This window comes from Podarcis pityusensis, assembly GCF_964106645.2.
Source record: "Podarcis pityusensis genome assembly, chromosome: 1".
Lineage (NCBI taxonomy): Eukaryota > Metazoa > Chordata > Lepidosauria > Squamata > Lacertidae > Podarcis > Podarcis pityusensis.
Window position 1 is genome coordinate 67,438,218 of NC_138028.1, and position 24,258 is coordinate 67,462,475.

Here is a 24,258-nt window from a genome sequence, read left to right on the forward strand (position 1 = left end):
ACCGGGAAACTTGTCACAGTGTCTGAACCTGAGATCTTGGCTTGTTCCCTACCAAGCTAGGATTCATAAGCCAACAGCAAACCATGGTTGATTATCTCAAGTCTTGGATGTAAGGTGTGACTATTCCTTCCTCCCCCGCATGTATAGGTTTGCACATTGATACCTAGGACTAGAGATAACTGAAGCTTGTTTGAGAAAAAGTTGTATGTGTGAAATACCACTCCATTCATACAAGTTGTCCCCTCCCCAAGTGTTCTGTCCCAGCAGCCTGTGGGAAGGGAAACAGATCACCCACTTCCACACTTAACCTCAGGAGTTCCTATACTGTGGCAGCGATGATGACTGCTGATCTTCACTTCCTATGTCCGTGGACAAGTGCACAGAGAACCCTTCCACTGCCGCTCATAACAATAAGATTCCATTCTGTGCAGCTGTCACCCATGTAATGATAAGCAGAGCGAAGGTTAGGAGACTTTCCCCCTTTGTCGTCCTTCACACCACAAGGTCACACCCTGCTGCCACTGTACCTAAGGTCTAATCAATACAGTGGCAGCTCTGCTTGTTGGGTCACAATAATAGCTGCCCCCTGTGAGAATGTACATTCTGATAGTGTAGAATATTTGGACACTGCAACACAATTTACAATATGTTAATTTTTTTTGTTGCAGAACGTGAGAAAGATCATAGCTCATCTCGTCCAAGCAGCCCTCGACTTCAGAAAACCTCTCCAAATGGTTCCAGTAGTAGTATTGGGAACAGTAGAAACAGCAGCCAGTCAAGTTCAGACGGAAATTGCAAGAATGCTGGCGAAATGGTATTTGTATACGAGAATGCAAAAGAGGGAGCTCGGAACATAAGGACTTCTGAGAGAGTAACGCTCATAGTGGACAACACTCGATTTGTTGTAGATCCTTCTGTTTTTACCGCACAGCCAAATACAATGTTGGGCAGGTCAGCATTTCTTTTTACTTCATACGCATAAACTGTACTCCCTGAATTGCTGCTCAGAACAAATGTTTGGCTTGTTCAATATTTTTATTTGTTTAAACATTTTTATTTATTTAAACAAGGATGTACACTTTGGTAATACAAAAGAACAGGAAAAACCAACAGAATGAATGAAAACTAAAATTAAACATACACAAAGTACAAATTTGGGTTGTTTCATTTACTTTCCCCAGAAAAAACAGTAATTATTTTGATGTTGGAGGGCAATAACGTTTTTTAAAAAGTTTTATTTATAAATATCAAGATACTGTCTTTGAGGTCTTAGGATATTCTTAAAGCTAAAAGATTGTTAAGAATTCCAAATTGTAGCATATTTCATAGGAGTCATTTAAATATTTTTACCATGAAATAAATTGTTTTATGAAATAAATTGTTCAATTTTCTATACCTCAGTTTTACAGCTGTCTTGATTAAATATTTTTGTGCAACATTTCAGGTGAAATTAGCCTCTTTTAGAGTTGGTACCTTTTCTCTCATGAAATGCAACTTAGATATTGGGTGTTTTTTTCCTTGGGTAAACCTGTCCATGGTGCAATTCAGTTGGAGAGGAATATATCTTATATGACTTTCTCTACAAGTAGTTAATTACCTAATAATGAATTTCCTCATGGGATGTGACCCGTGGCGGTATTGTTCTGCAGTGAATTACCAGATTCATTTTTAGATAGTGTATAGTATTAGGGACATATCGAGGTCTGTTCTTCTAGAAACCAGTAAGGTAACTTCTAATGGCCGTGCTGAGTAGAGTTGGCTCTTCTCAAATTCAGCAAAGGAGGTAATAAACCTTTTATGGATTGATCATTGTCCATTTTAAGCTGACATTTTACTTGAAAGCATGTATTCCTCCCTGCTACTTATGGATTAAAGGACACATTGTAGATCGAAATGACAAGACCATGCAGGAGAGTGAACTAAACCCATATTACCATATTTTTCCGTGTATAAGACAATGCTTTTTGCTAAAAAATAATAATAATAATTAGGCAAAATTGGGTGTCTTATACACGGATAGTGAATGCAGAGGGGGGGATGTGCGATTAATAGCAGCAGCAAGCAGGAGATTGGCAGTGGCGATTGGGTGGGTGATTGGTGGCTGCGGCAGGTGGGCTGTTAGTGGCGGTGAGCGGGCAGACAATTAGCTGCGGCGAGGTGTACGATTGGCAGTGGTGGGCAGGTGGGTGAGCGATTGGCGGAAGTGACCCAACCCCCCCAAATGTAAACAACTTAATTTCGGGTTTAAAAAAATAGGGGTTGTCTTATACATGGGGGTCTTATACATGGAAAAATACAATAATTAATATGGGTTAGTTCACTCTCCTGAATAGTCTCTTTGTATTTTATGTCTTCATATTTTAAGTAACAAGTCACACAAATATTATCTTAGGGAAGATGCAAGAGTTATTATTTTCTGTAGCTCTTAATTTGCTACTATTCTTTCTGCAGTTTCACCTTGCTAATTTGAACACTAATGAACGCTGTATATCTGAAATGACTTCTAAGCAAACCTTTTATATATATATATCTAGGATGTTTGGATCAGGAAGAGAACATAATTTCACACGGCCCAATGAGAAAGGAGAGTATGAAGTGGCCGAGGGAATTGGCTCTACTGTGTTTCGTGCTATTCTGGTGAGATTACATTATTTGCTGCTCTTTTCACATTCATAAGTTTATGTGCAAGAGGTACAGATTTTTTAAATGGTTTTGTAGACTTGAAAAAGAACACCTGAACATTCATCCTATTATATCCAGGGCCTGTGCGGGTTGTGATTGAGGGTGACTAAGGATTCCTGCAGGGCACTTCTGTTCCATTGTGTGTGGCATCTCTCTCTTTCATTCTCACATATATTGAATGACATTGTTTGAAAGAATAAATGTAATATGAAAATCCTTTACAATGCAGTTTTGTTTCCAGCTGTGTAATCAAAAGGCTTCAACTGAAATCGAGGGATATAAAAGGTGGTATCTATTTTTAGATATGTTATTGTCTCCAATGATAAAGAAGTTCTACATAAAAGCTTATTATTATGGACCTTTTGTATCACAGTATGGCAGTTGAGATAACTTATTTCAGTACTGTGAGAACTGTTCTAGTGCCAGACATTAATTTCTGCAGTGTTTGACTCTAGACCAGTGATTTTCATCTTTCCTTGTTCACAGAACTCTTTCCATGAAACTGCTGGGTATTTCAGAGTGTTTTTGAGTGCACACTTGGTTTGCTTGAGGTGCTGCCCATTCCTATTGAGTGTCACGTGAACTCTGTAAGCTGAATTATAGAACACAGCCAGCACCACTGTGTTGAAACATTGTGGGGGAATAGCAGGCAAGCTGTCTTTCAAGAAACACTGTTCAATATTACTGATATTCTCATTGAAGAATCTCCAGTAATCTTCCAAGGAACATCAGGATCCCCCCACACACAGAGTTGTTTGTGGATGGCTAAGTGGGAGGGTGAATCTGATAGGAAAAGATAGAAAGAGGTGTCACTTTGCATTTCTTAGTTCAGAAAGTATTGATTTGATGTGTAGAGACCTTTCCTAGTCTAATTAATTCGAGAGGGTTCTGGAAGCTTCTCTGTGTGAAAGAAACAAGTACTGTAGAAGGTTCATGATGTTCGGGTTATTCCTTCAGAAAAGCTGAGTACAGCTGGCTTAAACTGGTTCTGTTATCTTTTTCTGTGAAGGTCATGCTGACTATAATAGTAAGGTCAGAAGGAGCCTGGGTTTCACACTTTTGTATCTCTCTTTTCTGGTGTGGTGTTCTGTATATAGTATGCTTAGTGTTAAGGTTTAGTTTTATTACAAGTTATTGTAAGTTTCAGTTAGGTCTGCTGCAACTGGATTTCTTATGGACAGTGCCAATCGTGAATGTATTGGATTTGTGACCATTATGCTCATTTGCCTTCAGTAGCAGGAAAGCTCTGCTGGATGAAATACAATTGCCTCTGGTCTATTTTTTTGGGAATCCTGCAACATGTTTAGGCTTTTACTCTGATAGCTATATGTTGGAATCTGCTCTGGATCAATATGAGTAGAATTCATGACAAGAGGAAGCTAAAATCTTTGGCCAATGTTGTAGGACAGGCAGGCATCCCCTGAGATGCACAAACCATCCCCTGAGATGCACAAACCATAATAATGCAGGCCATTTGGGTTGTACCCAGAAGCTAATTGGCATCCAGTACAGTCATTGCAGCTTCAGCCTTCTATGTGCCTTTCATGCCACACCTGGCAGAAAGTATGCTGCAACTTTCTGCATTAGCTCTATTTTCTGCTCTGTTACCATGTAAAGGCATAATAGTAAGCTAATTTTGTCTTAAGATGGCAAAACAGAATTTTTGGAGAAGTGAAAAACTTTTCAGTAAGGAATTAGATGCTCCTTTCCAGTGTTTCATGGTAGTATAATTTTCCTTTTTCTTTTTCTAAGGATTACTACAAGACTGGGGTGATCCGTTGTCCAGATGGAATATCTATTCCTGAACTTAGAGAAGCTTGTGACTATCTCTGTATTTCTTTTGATTATAGCACTATCAAATGTAGAGACCTCAGTAAGTACACAGTTGAAACTGGATTTATATGTATGTGTTTTCAATATATCTTGTTCTAACTGCAAAATATTTTCCTAGAATAATATTTATGCAGCAATACAGCCATCTCCTTAAAAAGAACCCCTCATTTCCAGATGACCCTCCATATGTATCATGGCATTATTTTCTTCTAGATAATTCCTTAACATCATGGAAATACATAGGAGAGGCTCAATGGGGAAATAAATCTTTTAACCAACATAGCCTGTTATATGAAGCATTCACAACAAATTATTTCCCTACCACAAAAACTATATTGTTCAGTTTCCCTAGTCAGGGGAACGACAGCAGAAGCTTCCCCATTTTTTTGGTCTTGAAAAACTGTACTGACTAAAGTGTATTTAGTGTCTAAAGTGTATTTAGTGTACTGACTAAAGTGTCTTTCTTAAATAAGAGCTCAATAATATTGATTTGGTGTTCTTGATTTCAGGTGCTCTTATGCATGAATTATCAAATGACGGCGCTCGGAAACAGTTTGAATTTTACCTTGAAGAAATGATACTGCCACTGATGGTAGCCAGTGCTCAAAGTGGGGAAAGAGAGTGCCACATTGTGGTGCTCACTGACGATGATGTGGTCGATTGGGATGAAGAATACCCTCCACAGATGGGGGAAGAATATTCACAAAGTAAGTCACTGAGGTTTTTTGAAAGTAAATTTGGCTCTGGGGTATTTCTCCAAAAATACATGCACATATCCTCAGATAATTTTCATTAAACAATACAAACATCACTAGAAAACACCTGATGGTGATCTCTAAGAAAAAAAAATTTAACTAAATACGTAGTGGTGTTTATGAATTAGGCACACATTGCAATACAGTTAAGGTTCTTGTTCAGTGTGGGGAATTTATCTATACAGAACATACTTAATTGACTACATAGGCCTAGTGTATTAGAAAAGTTTTCAGCAGGTGTCTAAAAGTTGACACTGAAGGCGCCTATGGGCAAGAGTATTCCACAATAAAGCTAAAAGGACTCCTGGACAGTTAAGTCCAGTCAAAGGCAACTATGGGGTTGCGGTGCTCATCTCGCTTTCAGGCCAAGGGAGCCGGTGTTTGTCTACAGACAGCTTTCCGGGTCATGTGGCCAGCATGACTAAACTGTTTCTGGCACAATGGAACACTGTGACAGAAACTAGAGTGCACGGAAATTATGTTTTCCTTTCCACCTCAGCAGTACCTATTTTTCTTCTTGCACTGGCATGCTTTCGAACTGCTAAGTTGGCAGAAGCTGGAACAGAGCAGCGGGAGCTCACCCCATCATGGGGATTTGAATGCTCACTTTCTGATTGGCAAGCCCAATCATTGAGAGCCAGTGTGGTGTAGTGGTTAAGAGCGATAGACTTGTAATCTGGGGAACTGGGTTCATGTCTCCACTCCTCCACATGCAGCTGCTGGGTGACCTTGGGCTAGTCATACTTCTTTGAAGTCTCTCAGCCCCAATCACCTCACAGAGTGTTTGTTGTGGGGGTGGAAGGGAAAGGAGAATGTTAGCTGCTTTGAGACTCCTTCGGGTAGTGATAAAGCGGGATATCAAATCCAAACTCTTCTTCTTCTTCAGTGGTTTAGATGACACTACAAGCTCTGTGTCTTGTTATGAAGTGAACCTTGTCAACTTGGGGAATGACCAGTGCCATTCCTGCAGATCTTGGTGATCGAGCTTGCATATAAGGGTTCAGGTGATCCCTGAGGTGTCCAGGACCTAAGTTGTTCAGGGCTTTGTAAATTAATGCAAGGATCTCAAACCTGGCTTGATAGTTGGAGGAAGCAAGGAGCGAAACGACAGCATTCAAGCTGTCGCATTCAAGGAGCGAAACGACAGCATTCAAGTTCTGCATAGAACTTGTGCAAAGCCTAATTTTGCTTAACCACGATTACTGACCTAGTGTTATTTCCAAGTGCACCCTTTGCATAAATCCCATCAGCAAAGTGTGAACTACATCTCAGCAAATTTTGGTTAGTCCAGTTAAATTAGAAGTGAGGAAGGGAGCATTCACAAAATTTTGAAGTGGGGGCAGTGCTTAAAACCTATTCCAATTTCTATTAATTATCTCACATTGGATTAAAATCTTTTGCTATGCCAGTTAGCAAAAAGCACTCACTGGCCCGTCACGTTGTACATGCTTTTAAGAAAAACAAATCTGGGAAAAGAGTACATGCACTTTTTAAATAATAGAAGAGCTTTCAAGAAGGAGGCCCCAGGCACATCAACTGCTTTTTAAACCTTTGCATGATGAGTCTGAAGGCCTGAAGGGACTTTTAAAGGGTTTGAGTGAATGTTCTTACAGCTGCTGCTCACAAGAGGGTTTCTGTCTTATCAGGGTACCTCCTCACAAAGAGTTTCTAATTGTATTCAGTAGAACACACTTAAAAACCTCTTTAGAGCTTCATGTTAATTGCTCAAAGGTGTAAAGAGTAGCTCAAGTACCTGGAGACACTGGGAACAGGGCTTGCCTGCAGTTTTACAATGCTTGACCTCTGTTATTTGTGTGGCAAAGTGGGTACAAAGGATTGTCTTCCAATTAAAGTTGCAAGCATTGTAACACTGGAGGAGAATGCTGCATCCGTTGCTTTATCGACCATTGCTACTGAACCAGGGGTAAACACTGTATAACATTTTATTCATCGGTGCATTGTGTTCCCTCCCCCCAGTTATTTATAGTACAAAGTTGTATCGATTCTTCAAGTACATTGAAAACAGAGATGTGGCCAAGTCAGTCCTGAAGGAAAGAGGCCTTAAGAAGATTCGATTAGGTATAGAAGGTAAGAGGTCTTGGAATTACTTCCTAAGCTATATCATCAACAGATCAGTGTGTGTGCACTTCTGCATTTACAGAAATGGAATAAGACAGGGTAGCGCTGGAAGGCAGATAACTAAATTAAGAGAGAGCGACGGGGGGGGGGGGGGAGAAGCCTTGAACAAGAATGTAGTTGATCATTCTGAATGTATGGACCATTTCATGATTCATGTGTACATGAGTAAATCTTCCTGCGTAAGTACCAGTGCAAAGCCTACCTTGATAAATAAGCATAGCTTGAAATGTTAGTGTTTTACCTCTTGTGGTCTGTTAGCTTGTTATATATTATATGACCCTACACACAAAGGACAAAAATATATTGCTTGAAGGCAGAGTGCCAATAACAGGGGTCTGTAACCCGCGGCTCCGGAGCCGCATGTGGCTCTTTTACACCTTTGCTGCGGCTCCGGGCTGGATACTAGCGAGGGGAGGAGGTGCATTGTGCGCCCCGACACTCCCCACTGTGGCGGGCGCTGTACTGGCTGTGACGTCGCATGGGGGTGGTGCGTGCATTAGTCACGCACCGTCCCGACGTCACCTTCCCGCCCGCTGTCAGATCGGAGGGCAGCGGCGCGCATGCTTTAAATGTCGCAATGGTTTTGCGGCTCCCAGTTTTTTTTCCTTCGGAAACGGGTCCAAGTGGCTCTTTTTGTCTTAAAGGTTACAGACCCCTGGCCAATAATATCTTCAGTGGAGGGTGGAGGAGGTCCTTACATGGAGCAGTTCCTAAAACTAAAACACCTGCCTGGTGTCTTAAAGTGTTATATTCTTTTAGATGCCCTGGAAATGAAGTATTTCTGGTTGAAATGTGTGCAAATTTTGTTTGTCTTTTAATATTTCAGGTTACCCCACATACAAGGAAAAGGTTAAGAAGCGGCCTGGAGGACGGCCAGAAGTCATCTATAATTACGTCCAAAGACCTTTCATCAGGATGTCATGGGAGAAGGAAGAAGGGAAAAGTCGGCACGTTGATTTCCAGTGTGTAAAAAGTAAATCTATTACCAACCTAGCAGCAGCTGCAGCAGACATTCCCCAAGACCAGCTGGTGGTGATGCACCCCACTCCCCAAGTGGATGAGTTGGATATTCTTCCTGTCCCCCCTCAACCCAGCAACAGTGATGTGGATCCTGAGGGACAGAACTTGCCACTCTGATCTGAACTCTTGGTTAAACAAAAGCATGCTATTATAAAAATGAAGATGCTGTAATGAGCTCATACTGCACTACAATTCCAGCTTCTCTCCATTGTGTAATGAACATAAAATGTTTTAGGATATTGCAGTATGGACTTAAAAAAGACCAAAGTGGGATCTGATTATGGTTTGTGGGAGTACATCTGTAACAACATCCTGAGGTTCAGTTACATACCTGCATATGTTTACCAGTAGGTTTTGTGGTATTGGTTATTTGTATGGTGGACTGCCCTCATCCTAAGGCTCTCTGTCACAGCAGGATTTGGAAGTTACAGTTTATTCAGTATTTTGGTACACGAGTGGGCAAAATGCAGACGTAAAATTGATAGTGGCACTTTATTAATGGTGGACAAAAAGAATTCTCAAAGCCATTTTTATAGTCATGATGCACAATGTTGAGTCTAACAGTGTGCTTCTTTCAGATACTTTCTATTCAGCTAAATGTAAATAGTTTGTTCTGAATGGAGGTGATGAGCCTACTTTGTTCTCTTATGGACGAGCACAAAATTAATTCTTGCCACTGGGGCTTTTGGATTGTGAGGTTGAGATCCAAAAGCCTTCTTTTTCAGATTTATTCAGTGAAGGGTTTTTTCATGTTTGATGTGAGCCATGTTCAAGAGTCAGGAACATACAATACGGGCTTTATCTTAAAATTCTGCCTTACCTTAAATCTGTTCACAGAAATATTTATTTACTGAGTTTTTTCATAAGTGTCATGGAATAGGAAAATGCAAATTGTTCACTCTTCATTTATTAACTGATTGTAAACGAGTTTTTCATTCAAATAAAAATTTCCATTATTTTAATATTAGCTGTGACAGTAATTTATTACGTATTTTTGTAAAACTACGTAACAGAATTTAGTGCCAAAATCAATGCCCTTTCCCCCTCTCTTTTTAAAAATAAAATGCCCTGACAATCCGCATCTGACAAAAGACTGGTCTTTTTTAGGGGAAATCATTTAATGGTATGGAAAGGACCTATATCCTAGGTCTCAGTCATAGTATATGAGGACACAAAGACGCTGTTGTAAGGCAACTTCCTATATTTCTAAAAGTATAAGATTATATATGCAGCTCTGTAAAATCAAAAAAGACCAGTACAACAAATGGTATGTGGAAGTTATTCATTGTCTGTAATGAGGGTAGACTGGATGGGATGTGCATCTTTGTATTGGAAGGCGTTGCAGTAAAGTGCAGGAGAACATCTAGATTATGATCATGAGATGAAACTGCTCAAGAGTCAAGAATAAGTAGAAGCCAACAAGGCAAGTGCAGTGACCTGGTGGTTAGCAGCACCTAACACTGTATTTCCTCCCCTGTATGAAGGTTTTTGCATGTCGCTTTTAGGCAAAACTTCATCTCATAAGCCTGTATTTCTTCAGTCAAACCTTAACCGCCTGCTTTTGTCAGCAGAGTATCTCCTATGCGCCACATCTTTTTCCATGCTTCAGAAGCTAGGCTGAAACTTGTAGGCGTTTGACTGAAGAAATACATCGTAGGAAGTCCTGGTTGTGTGTGATTTGAAAAATTGCAGACCCCCATTGATGCCAGGCAATTCAACGGATTCCCATAAGCATACTTGTTCAGGTAAGTCCATCACTTGCTTCGGAAATGCATTTGTTGTTCCTTTCGCCGTCGTCATTCTGCACTTCAACCAGAAGTGCTTTTTCAATCCAAGTAAATGTAATTTAGAACAAGGGAAAACATTTTATTTTAAAAATATTTAACTGTCTAATACATTACACTTCAACAATATTTATAGTAAAGGATCTTACAAGAAACAGTTTTGATACATTAGTATAAGAAATATCCATTATCCACATGGGGGACCATTTTTGTAGTGTAAAAACACACCATACAGCTGAAATGACCATTTGCATATAAAAGCTACCAGTGATGCCAGTGCTTAGTTCGCACAGTGATCTTTTCCTTTTAAAAAAAAAATGTCAACACAAAAACAGAATCCAAAATATACAGTTAACGCAAGCTATACACAGCTAACCAAATCAAAGACGTAGGAGGAACACTGTAGCAGGTTGATCTCCACTTGGTGGTCTGAAATTACACATGGGAGAAGGATGACTGTTCTCTTGATATGGCTTTTTATGAAATTAAAACATCAAAGCAATTCAACAAGCTTCACAGATTGGAGAACTCCACCAATAATGCACTTTGATATATCCATATTTCAAAGCTATTGGGTAGCATTTACAAGGGCCATGGTAAGTCACTAAAATCAACAGGGCCCCCTAGACCCGCGTCAGCTTCCAGAAGGCTCATGATTACAGCCATTGCTGCTTCATCATTGCTGGGGCTGCTGGATCCCTGGTCGTTGTCTATCATGTCAATCCCTATATGCGAGTTTTCCCCTGGAAATAAGGTGAAAAAAGTGAAAGCTATAGTATGATGAGCTCTGTCCAAACAGTATACTTAAGACCCTGAGATCATCTCCTGAGACCCTCCTTCGTGTGCCCCCTCCTCAAGAGGTCCAGAGGGGGGCAACACAAGAACGGGTCTTTTCTGCAGTGGCTTCCTATCTGTGGAATGTTCTCCCCAGGGAGGTTTGCCTGGTGCCTTCATTATACACCTTTAGGTGCCAGGCAAAAACGTTGCCTCTTTAACCAGACCTTTGGCTGATCCATTACATCCTATACCCTTTTAAAATGTGTTTTTTGTTGTTGGGGAGGGGGTTATTGCGTTGCTGTTTTTATTAGGTATTTTGTGGTTTTATATCTTGATTTTATTCTGTGAACCGCCCTGAGACCCCCAGTTATAGGGTGGTATATAAATTTGATAAATAAAAACAGCTGAGATAAAACAATGCCAAACTACAAAGAGGCATTACTTTTCCCTTTGTTCTGTATACTTTGTTCTAAGAAATTTAATAATTCAAGTTTTAAAGATTAAATATTCCTAGTTTTCTTACAAAAAAATAATCTGATGCAGATAAACATGCAAATGAATCGGTGCTCTACAAAAGTTGTAGAATACCTTATCTTTATAAGAGAAGAAGCAGAGGGTTAAATACTACTTGTTGGGAGGGACTCATCTGGAGAGAGTGTTTCTTGTATCAGTGATACCAGGCTGCTGACCCTGAAGCTTTCCCTGGATTCCATCAAGAGAAGTTTGCCCTCAAGATTTAATTCACCAATACTTTTAAGTTAGAGGGATAGGACCCTAACCCTAAGGATTTTTACTACATAGTGACTGGGAGTAAGTAGTTCAATTCTCCATTCCTTCTTTTATTTGTCTTAGCTTGTCTTACATGCTTATATACTTACCGAGAATGGAAGAATTGTCAGAATACGGGTAGCCAGGATTGTCTTGGATCTGGCTAGATAGTAAACTGGCAGGAGGAATGTCTGGAGTTCCACCATTCAAAATCTAAAGAGAAATAGATAAAACATAACAGACTTTAGTCTCTAGCATGATCTGAGCGCTCTGATCGTAGCATATTTTGCACACATGATCCTGTTACAAACTGTTAACATTTACAGAGCTTAAGTTCTGACATTACTTATTTATTCAACCATTAAGCTGCCGTTCACCTGGCTCAGGACAGAGTGACTTACAAAATACAAATGAAAGTTAAGCAAGTTAACAATAAACAGGCCAAATTTTTAAAAAACCAATACAAAAAAAATTGTACACCTTTTCATAATTTCTCCTGATTTCTACACGTTATGGTATCACACTATGGTGAATCTTAGGAACTTTGTGGCTTTAACACCTGAATTTGAAGCAGAGGGAACCATTCGTCAACTTTCGGAGGATATTATTAACTTCAAATTTACATTATGACTCAGCAAGAATTTCCCTTTGGGCCTAGCACCAACCCATTCACAATGTAACAAGTCATCACATGGGGTTTTTCTTCCCACTGAAACCTGCTAGGCTGCGGAAATGAAAAGGTGAGTCAACATGTGATGAAAGCTTATTTTAGTGCTTATGTTAATAGCTCTGCTAGTCAAGCTATACTGTCATCGGAATGATTTAAATGTGCTGCAAGTGAACCAATAATAGATCAATACAAAATCTCTGAATAGCCAATTTTTTTTATAGCACTATAATTAAAAAACATGGAGTTACAAGCAATTAAATTTTTATTTGTTGTTTTTTTTAATAATTTTTTATTAAAGTTTTAAACAACAAAACAAGAAAAACAACACACACAGAAAACAATACAAAACTTAACAATAAAAACACAAAACACAACAATTAAAAACAAACTCTCTTTTCCATTTCCAATTTTAAATTACTTATTTTCTAGACTTCCTCATACCTCCCTCTTTTGTATTCCAGTCCACATTATTTGTCCAGCAGTTTCTTTTCCACTTTTTTAATCCCAATCTTTAATTTAATAAAATATTAAAATATATAACTTCAATTTTTTTAAACCTAATCCTTGATCTTAATATCATATAACTTTAAAGTTTTCCCTTTTAATATCAAATTTCCATTTCTTTAAACATCTTTAATCTTGATCTTTAATCTTAATCTATCCTTAACTTTAACCTGTGCAGCTGGAAACCACTTGTTTTCAGTCCAACATCACTCTAACATTCCTTAATTTTGCAGTGTTTCTGAAGATAGTCTTTGAATTTCTTCCAGTCTTCCTCCATCGACTCTTCTCCCTGGTCACGGATTCTACCAGTCATTTCAGCCAGTTCCATATAGTCCTAAATTTTTATTTCTGGCAGTAAAATGACCTGGTAAGTCCCTGCCTTGCATTCCAAAGGCCCCAGGTTCAATTCTTGGCATCTCCAGGCAGGACTTGGAGATAGTCACTGCCGGTCAGTGTAGGGCAGATCTTTCCAAACTTGTCATGATGGTGACACACTTTTTAGATATGCATCATTTTGCGACACAGTAATTCAGTTTCACTAGCAAACTGGAGGTTAAACTAACCCCTTTCCAGCCCCTGGAGGAGTGCGGGGAGCATTCGCACAACACACCTACACACTGCAGCCGACACACTCGTGTCACGACACAGTTTGGAAAGCTCTGGTGTAGGGAATACTGAGCTAGGTGGGCCATTGGTCTAACTTGGTAGAAAGACAGCTTCCTAATGTGCTTTGTCACCTGGTTTGCAGTCACATACCTATTTGGGGGTTGCAAACTTAAAAAAAGACTCAGTCCCTGTCTAAATAAGTTTTGTTCTCTTGCACTCTTATGCAGGCACTGGTGCCATCTCCAGGGGGCCCTAGGGGCCTGGGCACCCACAGAATTTTTGTTGTGGGAGCTTAGTTGTAACTATTACTGGCATGTTTTACTACCATTTCATATACAAACAAAGTTCAATTGAAATGTCGCTTAGGAAACTTTCAGCACCTACTCTGCTCTTTTGAAATGAGGGCAAGGGAGGAGAGGAGGGAACCTAAAACCTAAACAAAACCCATCCGGGAAGATCATGCCAGTACTAAATGTTCACCAGGAGATGGCAGAAGCACATTTCAAAAAGGAGTCATCGCATCAGTAAGAATGTTTGAAAGGTTTGCTGTGTTAGGTGGATCTGAGTGCAGCATTATCAAAATCTGCTTCACAGGGAAGAAGGGTTGGGGTGTGCAAATCAGGAGGCTCATGTGAAGAAGAAGACGAAGAAGAAGAAGAAGAAGAAGAAGAAGAAGAAGAAGAAGAAGAAGAAGAAGAAGTTGAGCTTGTCCCCAGTGCCACTGCCATTGGATGTGGTCATCAGGTGGTTTGGAGCCCAGAGGCATCAATATGTTGATAGCATCTAGATCTATCTCTCTAGACCATGAGATGGAGCTGTGCTAGTGCTGAATTGGTGCATAAAAGCAGCAGCGCATCGGGGTAAAGGCCAAGACAGCAAATCACATTGAAAATTGAAAACTTGTGCATTTGCTGTAGAGAGATAACTTTTGGGCAATTTGAAAAGTAACTTTGTTGGCTGTACGTGTTCCAAAAATATTCAGAATGGACCTTACTCTTCCCCTGAATTGAGCTGCTGAGAATTCAGCCCTACAGAATACTAATCTAGCAACAGGAAGTTCTCACAGGATGTCTGCACATGTGCAGAACAAATGTGTGAGACTGCTGAGAGAAGCCTAGCAATTTTAAAGACCCCATCTCACCTTTTTGCCTCCTGGCGAAGATGTGTCAGGGGGAGGTGTGCTGGTCATGTTTAATGGACTAGAGCCACAGCTTGAAGGCGAAGAGCCTCTTATCCTGTCAAAACAAAAGGAGTCAGATTGGAAAGGTTATGCTAAACAATGCAATTAATGTTTGACCAAATTATCATATTCATGGCAACCTGTCCCCTACCCACCTTGGAACATTGTACCCAAGGAGATCCTATCTCTCTCATTATCAAGTGTGAGAGAGATGATGCTCTGATTAGGACTTAGCATTTTGAATTTTAACCTGCCAGATGTGTTAACCTGTTCTGGCTTACAATGCCTTGGTGTTCTCAATTGTGTACATTATTGGAAGTAGAAAACATAACATGAGGAATTTCCCACTGACTATAACCAGCGATATTTTTCTAGAAAAAAAGGTGCCAGAACTCACCATGAACACCTCCCTCATTCTCTTAGAATGGCAATGGTGCCCTCCTGAGAGGTGCCAGAACTGATTTCTGGCAAATTCCAGCTGAAAAAAAGCCCTGACTATACCACTTATGGTTCTTTTCTCCCTCTCCCCTATCAGTGATCAACATAATTTTGAGGCAGAGGTTTTGACCATTTTGGCTCATTGCTCTCAACATAACCCAATATATTGCCACACATTTTTCTCTCCACATTTCTACAAAAACAGCTACACCACTTACACAAATTACTGTAAATGCATCAAGAGAGAGCACACTTGGTGATAAAAGTGAATGCATATTTGTTCTGGGCTTGTCAGGTTTGCCTCCTGCTCCTGCAACAACCAATAGTAACACTACAGCAGCTATTGATTTCTTGTAACCTGAAAGCAACTAAACAGGGATACTTGCTATTTATGGAAAGGAAGCAGCTGGTCACCTTTTTTTTTCGAGAAATAGAGCTTGAGAGATGGAAGAACAGCACTGGGGCTTTCCTCACCTGTGAATCTCCATAATTTCTTCAGCAATCATTCTGCCAATTTTTCCGGCTCCTGCTCTTGTTCCACCTGGAATACCAGGAACTGTTGGAAGGGACCTTTTAGGACCACCTTTATAAAGGGGGGAGGAGGTAACATAAACACACATGAAAATTTTAACACACATGAAAATTTTAACACACATGAAAATTTCAGCGGAAGGCAGAAAATGTCCCTTGTCCAGCACTCTCTCCTCCATTTCCAATGTTAAATACTTTACTTCAGTAGTCATTGGGTTGTATCCAATGTAGCACCAAGTTAGGGTCCTGGCAGTGCAAGGATTTCTGCTTGCACAACAGGACTCCCCACCCCAATTCCTTTGTGCATCCTTTAAATCTGTTCTGGGGTCCCCCAACTGAGGTCCAGCTCTGAGGGCCTTCTGGCGGTTCCCTCACTGCGAGAAGAGGGGTTACAGGGAACCAGGCAGAGGGCCTTCTCGGTAGTGGTGCCCACCCTGTGGAACGCTCTCCCTTCAGATGTCAAGGAAATAAGCAACTATCCGACTTTTAGATGACATCTGAAGGCAGCCCTTCTTCAGGAAGTTTTTAATCTTTGATGTATTATCATGTTTTTAATATTCTGCTGGGAGCCGACCAGAGTGGCTGGGGAAACCTAGCCAGATGGGCAGGGTATGTATGTATGTATGTATGTATGTATGTATGTATGTATGTATAAATAAATAAATAAACAAATTATTATTATTATTATTATTATTATTATTATTATTAAAGAGGTGAGATCCTGTTGTGTAAATCCTTGCACCGTTGAGAAGAGTTTGTTGGATATAGCCCAATGATTCCAATCGTTGCAGTAGAAGCTTGGAGGCCCCCTTCTGACATTACATTAAGTGCCATGTGTGTTTGTTTGAGCATTAAGATAGACCCCAATGTCATACACAAAAAATAATGCTCACAGATTTTAGAATCGTGATGCAGATCCTAATTAGTTATGCTTTGATGTTATGAGATGCACCCCCCCCCCAAAGTTCAAACTAGCTGCTGCCACAACCAAGAGGAGCAACTTCTGTGAAATTGTCTGTGCTTTCCTTCCTTGGGCTACTTGTTCAAATGACTCCCAAAGGAAGGCATATAGAATGACAGACAGGACACCTACATATTTTGACCAACAAGGGATATGTTATTAACAGCTAAAGTGAGCCAAGTTAGAGTTTGTTAGAGTAAGACTAGGAAGATCCAGCTTCAAATCTTCACTCAGTAATGAAGTAAAACTTAACTCCTATGTTACATTAACTTCATGTGTGTTCTTTGGCTCAGGGGCTCATTTGGACTCTGATATTTGGCACTTGAGGCTCGTGAAATTTAGTGAGCTTCTTGGCTTCAAAAAGAGCCACTTAGAACATGGGCTTGACTGGCTGACTTAGCTTTGATGGTGGAACACCAAACTGGCTAAAGGGGCTAAAAGGCGGCTATGAATGGCTTTGTTTGGTGCTCTAGTTACCTTCTCCAGCCTGGAGCACACTGTCCATGCTGTGCGGTGAAGCTGAAAGCTGTGGGAAAGTCGCGTCTCCCCCATCAAGTACATTGGCACTGCAGGGAGGGAGGTTTCAAAAGAAACAGAAAGACAAATGAGACCCTTGGCTTGAATGCAGCCAGTCACCGTGTTTTCTCTTTTCAGATCATAGCCACAAAGCGAAAGACACACAGAAGAAATTACAAGCTTTGCATTACAAACTGATCATCAAGAAACAGATCATATGTTGCACAAAAACAAAAATGTAAATATCACGTTTCTGTCTTTCTGTTTGCAATACGTAAAGTAGAACTGGGATTTCCAGATCTCAGCAGCAGCAGGGGTGAGATCCACTACATATTACAGCAGAATCAAGGAAGGTGGGAAGGCCGTTTACATGCTTGGAGCATTAGGGAACATAGGAAGCTGCATTATGTGGAATCAAACCATCTAGTTTGGTCATGTCTACACAGACTGGCAGCATCTCTCCAGAGTTTCAGGCCGAAGTCTCTCCCACCCCTACTTGGAGATGCCAAGGATCAAACCAGGGCCCTTCTGTAAGACAGATGCTTCGCCACCAAGCTTTGCCGCTTCCCATTCTTGCTTCTGTTTTTCCTATTCATTTTTTGTCCCTTGAAGAAATTCTGAAATGATACCCCTAAATTATAGGCCAGAACCTACATTTCAATGGAGCATAGCAACAGAAATAGTTGCCTTCCATGACCCAAGGCAATCAACAAGGTGAAGACCCTTATTTTGCAGAAGGTTAAATATTTTCTTGTCTTTCCGGCAACTTTCGGATAGGAAAACAATTACCGTATTTTTTGCTCTATAAGACTCACTTTTTCCCTCCTAAAAAGTAAGGGGAAATGTGTGTGCGTCTTATGGAGCAAATGCAGGCTGCGCAGCTATCCCAGAAGCCAGAACAGCAAGAGGGATTGCTGCTTTCACTGCGCAGCGATCCCGCTTGCTGTTCTGGCTTCTGAGATTCAGAATATTTTTTTTCTTGTTTTCCTCCTCCAAAAACTAGGTGCGTCTTGTGGTCTGGTGCGTCTTATACAGCGAAAAATACGGTAGTCTAAATTGGAGCATTCTGCTATATTTGAACATCAGGACTATTTGGCTGTTTCCAGTTCTGTCATTATTTGATTAAATATTTCTTGACATTGAAAAGCAGATCAATGGCTCAATGAAGTGGTATGGACCTATGTACTGTCTTGTCGATATGTTGATGCCCCAAACCAGGCAGCATGTAGGGTCCAGTTTTGCAGGCCACTTGATACCACTGGACCTAACAAAACTGTGAAGTCAATGGGAATGTCTGTGTATGCTTTGTTACCAAGCAGATAACAATGTGCTGATTTTCTACGTCTGCTTATAACTCCTTTGAGACATAGAAAGGAGGATTAAGTGCCCAGCTTATCACCTGAGGAAAAATACTTACGATACCACTGTGTTAGTTGAGACAATATATTCTACTTCTTTGGTCCACGGGTTCATGAAACTGAACCAACAACTCCTCAGTGTAATAAAAGATCCGTCTTTGACTTTAAACTTGTAACAATTAGTATTAATTTTCTCTCTTGACTGTAAAACTGAAAGAAGGGGGAAATGGGACAAAAGTTAATATAAATGCACACTCCCTAGATAGTCTTGTGTGTTCATCGCTTTCCATTGTGTGCTCCTTCCCACTGTGGCAAATTTCCTACATATGCACTATTATAATTACAACATCAACTTAAAATTTTCCCATTATTCAATTTATCCAGGTTGTGTTTCCTAACCACTCTTTCTTAATAAAAAACAGAAATAAAGTCAGAAATTTAAAAAGTTTGGAATTAACTACCACCCCCTTGCATTTTTATTTTTTATTTTGCTTATTTTACCTTGTCGATGACATTCTGCAAGATGCCCTATATCATCTTGATGAAAATATTCATAACACGAAGTACCTAGAAGTTCCTGTGGTAAATATGCCAGAATTGCAGTTGCCCTAAAATATAAAAGGTTGTTTAGCTTAAAAAAATAATACCTAGGCGAAAATTACTATATAAAAAAGGAGTGCCAACAGACCAGAAACAGATTGGCATGGCCTGCTCCTTTGCCTTCAAGGAGAAACTTTTACTGTCAGAGAGAAAGACTGCGAAAAACATGGGCCCTCACACTGAAGCTCTTTCCTCTCCCTTTTGTTGTCACAACCAATGCTAATTATTCAGTATATAACAGCTTAATGTGGGAACACGGTTTCAGAAAATATGGCAGAGGGGTGCAGCAAAAGCATGCACTTAATGGATTTATTTAAATGGATTTATTTTTATAATAATAATAATAATAATAATAATAATAATAATAATAATTTATATCCTGCCCTCCCCAGCCGAAGCTGGGCTCAGGGCGGCTAACAACAATAAACTACTTAATATTTCAAAAATCTCCAAGCAGTGTCCCAAAAGAGATATGTTGACCACAAATGGACAGATGTACACAAGCACAATGCCACTGATTTCAATGGGCTTCAAATGCCTGTAACTGGATGTTGGATTTTGTGGTTACAGTCAAAACTCAGTCTATTAACAAATCAAGAAATTAAGTTCATGTATGTGCATACTTTTGGTACAGTGTTAAAAAAGGGGTGATAGCAAATGTGCATTGAGTGTGAGACCAAAGGTACAAAGAAATGTAAAATAAGAAGTGACAAAAATGTATATTATGTGATAGATTATTCATGAAACCTTTTCTTTTCCACCTCTGCTCTGTAATCTGCATGTTATGATTTAGCTGCTAGTAATAGGATCTTCCTTCCTGTTGCCAGGACAGTAGGTTGGCATGGAAATCTCTTGCATGCAAATATATTTCTTCTGATATTCTATCAGTAGTTTTTAAGGTACCATCTGTTTTAGCATCTGTATTCCAGATAACTCTGGGGAGGCTTTGCCAAGTATTTTCAATTTAGCTATTGGCATAAAAGAGAAACTCACTTATGAAAGTACTCAAGGAAATAAATAAACATGATGAGCACCCCCAAGGTTAAAGATCCAAATAAGTTTCTGTCTTCCACTAAATCCAGATTAGCTCTTCCAGCTGCCAGCTGGCTGAATAGATTATAGTCCAGAAAGCTAAAGGTTTATTTTCATACTACAATAAGGGATATAACTTCCCATGGTAACTTATTAACATTGGAGACCATTTTCCAGTTATTAGCTTTTACCATTTAATATTTAACTGGCAAGGGTTAAAATGGAAACACTACCAAATGAACGAATGTATAGCAATTCTCCAATGTATTCATATATTTAGAAATCCAAAGTGATATAATCCCTCCTTGCACAAAACTGAAAACATGTGAGAGCAGTAGCTCCAGTATAGAAATGGATTGCTGCCCACAATGACGTTGCTCACTTCAGTAGAAGGCTACAAAGGTGGCATTTTGCTGTAACATTACAGAAAGTTTACAGAAACCAACGCTGAAATTGTAGTCGAGATTTTATTTTTGTGGCATGCCATGTTCTCTTTGGCATGCCAAAAATGAAGGGGGAAAGGGGTGCACAGCAAATATGCCACACAGCCATGCTAATTATTCAGTTATGACTGTGTAAAGTTCCTTCACCCTCAAAACAACCTTCACTTGCACCAAACAAAGACTGAAAGGCAGGTTGTGCATCTTTGCATAAAAGAATCACATTTTTTCTTTTATATCCCTTTCTTAGCCTCCCTTCTAAATACTAAGCCGGGGCATAGTTTGGTTTAATAAATCAAGTGCAAATGAATGATAATGCAACAAAAGTGGAAGCTTCATGTATTTTCTCTTTATCAGCAACCCCTTCTATTCCTCACCTTTTATAAAGTTAAAGTAAATTCAAAGGATTTAATTTGGGGAAGCCATGGGTATATTTTTACAACCCAGTGGAGGTAACTATGATCTTGTAAGGCTGAGAGCTCTTGCACCTACTCTGGCCAGTCTCATCATTTAATTTATCAGTTTCTTCCCACAAGGAGTCTCAGAATGACTTATAAAAATAACATTCCATAATACAAATAATCTTAAAATCAAAAACCAACGCTAAAAATAATCAAACCATAAACACAACACGAGCTCTCCCCAACAACGTAAGCATCCCTGCCAAAGACTAACCCTTTTAATTGTAATTTCTTTAAAACTGTTTTTAATGTTGCATTTTAAATGGTTGCTACCTGCTCTGGAGCCTTAGGATAAAAGGCAGGTAATAAGTTAACAATAACAACAAATGCAACAAGGGATAAATACACAATTGACTGGGAGAAATGTCTTTCCTGACACCAAAAAGATGCCAAGGCCTGGGGCTGGTGAACCTTCCTGAGAGCATTCCACAAATAGAGGGTCACCCCTGAAAAGGCCCTTTGGACTATTGGTGGAGGGGGCACACAGAGAAGGGCCTCCAGTGTTTACCTCAAGCCCTAGATATAGGTAAAGTAGGTTCATAGTTTATTAATGTCTGGGCCATTGAAGACTTTGTGGGTTAAAATCAGCATTCTGAATTTGGTCCAGAAACAAAACAGTCAGATTGTGCTTTGTTTCCTGTGCTATGTTAGGAGGAAAGGAGATAATATGAGCACCATGGGGGGTTGTGGATTGCATCCCATTTTTCTAACCAAAAAGTTTAATTATTATTCATCAAACTAGGTGTCAATATTCTTGAGCAACAAATGATTACATTTATGCCACAGGAATTCTGCCTTTTAGGGTGAGAAGTAATTTAGAGTCACAAACTGTGGATACATAATTGCTCCAAAAGTACTTTGCAATTATTTATTTTCATAACTAATATTATTGCTGTTCTGAATAAAAACATTAGTAGGTAAAAGAATAAACTTAAGTCAACAGACCATTGTCCTGATAGCATAAATTAAAGATGTTGTTCTTACCTCTGGTCTACAAATACAAATTTCCCATCAATTGCATGCCGAGAAACATATTCTGTCGGTTTAACCCTGATCTCTCCATTTACTGGTTGAGGAACTACATGAGGATGTAACCGTCCAATTGCAACGAGACAGCTTAAATTACAGCCTTCATTATCAGGCTCATTGTCTTCGTCTAGTCCCATTTTTGTTGGTGGCCAGCTTTTTAAATATCCTGTGCTATGGATAGTGCAAAAGCTTTTCCGGTCTGCTACAAAAGAAAATAAAGTTTATGTCATCAGTACTGAATTGGTGGGAAAATGGCAGCTTGGGGTTCAGGCACATGAAACATCTGGCATCTTAAGCATTCAACTTCTGAAGAGCTGTACAATGTGCAACAGGCTGTATGTATGCAGACTTCCATGCATATGCTTGGTCCAGGACCAGGAGTTCTTGGTTTCTTCAGGTCTCTGAAGAAGCCCTGAAGAAACCAAGAACTCCTGGGTTGGGCAGGGAGAGGATCAAGAAGGTGCTACAGCAGTGCTGAACAAAGACATCTGCCAAAGTGGTATCAGGCAATTTTTGGATCATCATCTTGGTCAGCAGCTGGTAGTTTTAGCTGACCATACACCAGAGATCCATTAAGAGTCTGCAAGAAAAGCTCCTCATGGAGGGCTCCAGAAGGGTCATGCAGTGGGTTCCAAGAAGCCACTGCTGTTTTATGGCCCACCATAGGTAGCAATATCAGGTTCCCATCAGCAGAGTCCAGCTCTTGTACACCTACCTAGTTGTTATCATGGACCTTCAGAAGAGGACATGTGCTGCCTTGTTAATAAGAAAATCAGACTACACACCCCATTCTGACAGTATGTGTAATGCACACTGCTTCAGTAGAATTTATAGATATGTTGAGAAAATGGTCATTTTAAAAAACTAAAGATATTGATTTTCGAGGCTGAGTCCACTATGATGAACTTGGCCGGTTCAATCTTTCTCCTTAAAAATATCCATTGCTGTTACACTTAAGATTGTCAAATAATTTTATTTCCAAGCAAGGGCAACATAATCTGATCAATACAGGAAAAGGAAGAGAAGGACTCCTGCTGGATATGTCAACTTTGCTACTTTGTAAGTCAGGTGGACAAGCTTGCCATAGAATCCTCAATACATCCAATTTAGACAGTTTACGTTGAATTTCCGGGGCATGGTTGTGATACTGGCTTTCTATCTGTAGTAGGTGAAGCACAACCTTTCTGTCTTTGGAAAATGGTTAAGATATTAATGTCAATGGGCTGGGCAGGGGTGGAGGAAGGGGGGTGCTGTGGGTGAGGGCCGCCCCGGGTGTCACCATTGAGGGGGGTGACAAAGTGCTGGGTGGCACTCACCGTGGGGCCTGCAGTGCGCCTGAGCCACACAACTCTCCCGGGAGAGACGCAGTGGCTTGGGCACGTGCAGGCTCCGTGCTGCCCAAACGGTCTGCCTGCTGCCTCCCTCCAGCTGTAGGGCGGCTGAGTGGGAGGAGGCAGGCAGACTCTGGGGGCCTTGAGGTGCGCTCCGCCCCTATGGGCTGTTCTCCCCACCCTCACGCTGCCCCTTTGTGCAGTTCCTGCCACCCCTTGGCATGCTGTCCCAGGCGCCTGAGCAACTTCCTCTGCCATTGGGGCTGGAGCCAGGGACTCCTTCCGAATTCATAGAAGGAACTGCTATCTTGCTGAAATTCTCAGGGGAGGGAAGACATATTTCCCTGATTTCCCTTTTCTCTGAAGCTCCCTGTATCTCTTCCCATCCGCCTTTGGAGGGCAACCAACACCCTAGAGCACAGTTTCAGGGGACACAGGGGGAAGGACGAATCAGAGAAAATTACATGTTTTGTCATCTTTGGCTCTGAATGCAGTTTGCTATCAACAATTTAAATGTTATGTCTACAAACTATATTCTGACCTCACTAGCAACTTGACTTGCGTCACCAAACATATACTATTTGAGAGCAAAAATTATTAGAAACTCCTAAGAGAATTGACTGTTTTTAGCAATAGCATTATTCCAATGTTATTATTTCAACTATTCGTGGACTCAAAAGTCATGGAAGGACTGGAAGCTAAATCTCTTTTTCCAAATGATGCTTTATGTAGCCAGTGCAAATCTGATCCCATATGCAAAACCTATGAATTGCTTCATAAGGTCAGAAAATGTAAGCCAGTGGGAGTCAGGTTTCTTCTTTATTTTTTCACATAGTTACAACT

General features: G+C 40.2%; 2 protein-coding genes across 8 annotated transcripts in view; one reads left to right on the forward strand and one right to left on the reverse strand.

The window, feature by feature from the left end:
- Positions 1-9,391, forward strand: part of BTBD10 (BTB domain containing 10) — a 28,042-nt gene extending 18,651 nt beyond the window's left edge. For all 7 annotated transcript variants that reach the window (XM_081012167.1, XM_081012162.1, XM_081012166.1 and 4 more), the window contains 6 exons: positions 669-951; positions 2,535-2,637; positions 4,435-4,555; positions 5,025-5,222; positions 7,248-7,358; positions 8,236-9,391. In XM_081012167.1, the coding sequence (XP_080868293.1) occupies positions 669-951; positions 2,535-2,637; positions 4,435-4,555; positions 5,025-5,222; positions 7,248-7,358; positions 8,236-8,546 (1,127 nt within the window). In that variant the 3' untranslated portion in view covers positions 8,547-9,391. The remainder of the gene's footprint in view (positions 1-668; positions 952-2,534; positions 2,638-4,434; positions 4,556-5,024; positions 5,223-7,247; positions 7,359-8,235) is intronic.
- An 883-nt stretch (positions 9,392-10,274) lies between these two features.
- BMAL1 (basic helix-loop-helix ARNT like 1) overlaps positions 10,275-24,258 on the reverse strand; it is a 44,393-nt gene continuing 30,409 nt past the window's right edge. The window contains exons 12-19 of the mRNA XM_081012096.1: positions 22,040-22,286; positions 19,024-19,130; positions 18,582-18,732; positions 17,126-17,214; positions 15,631-15,739; positions 14,680-14,773; positions 11,869-11,971; positions 10,275-10,956 (exon numbers count right to left, since the gene is read on the reverse strand). Of these exons, the coding sequence (XP_080868222.1) occupies positions 10,796-10,956; positions 11,869-11,971; positions 14,680-14,773; positions 15,631-15,739; positions 17,126-17,214; positions 18,582-18,732; positions 19,024-19,130; positions 22,040-22,286 (1,061 nt within the window). The 3' untranslated portion in view covers positions 10,275-10,795. The remainder of the gene's footprint in view (positions 10,957-11,868; positions 11,972-14,679; positions 14,774-15,630; positions 15,740-17,125; positions 17,215-18,581; positions 18,733-19,023; positions 19,131-22,039; positions 22,287-24,258) is intronic.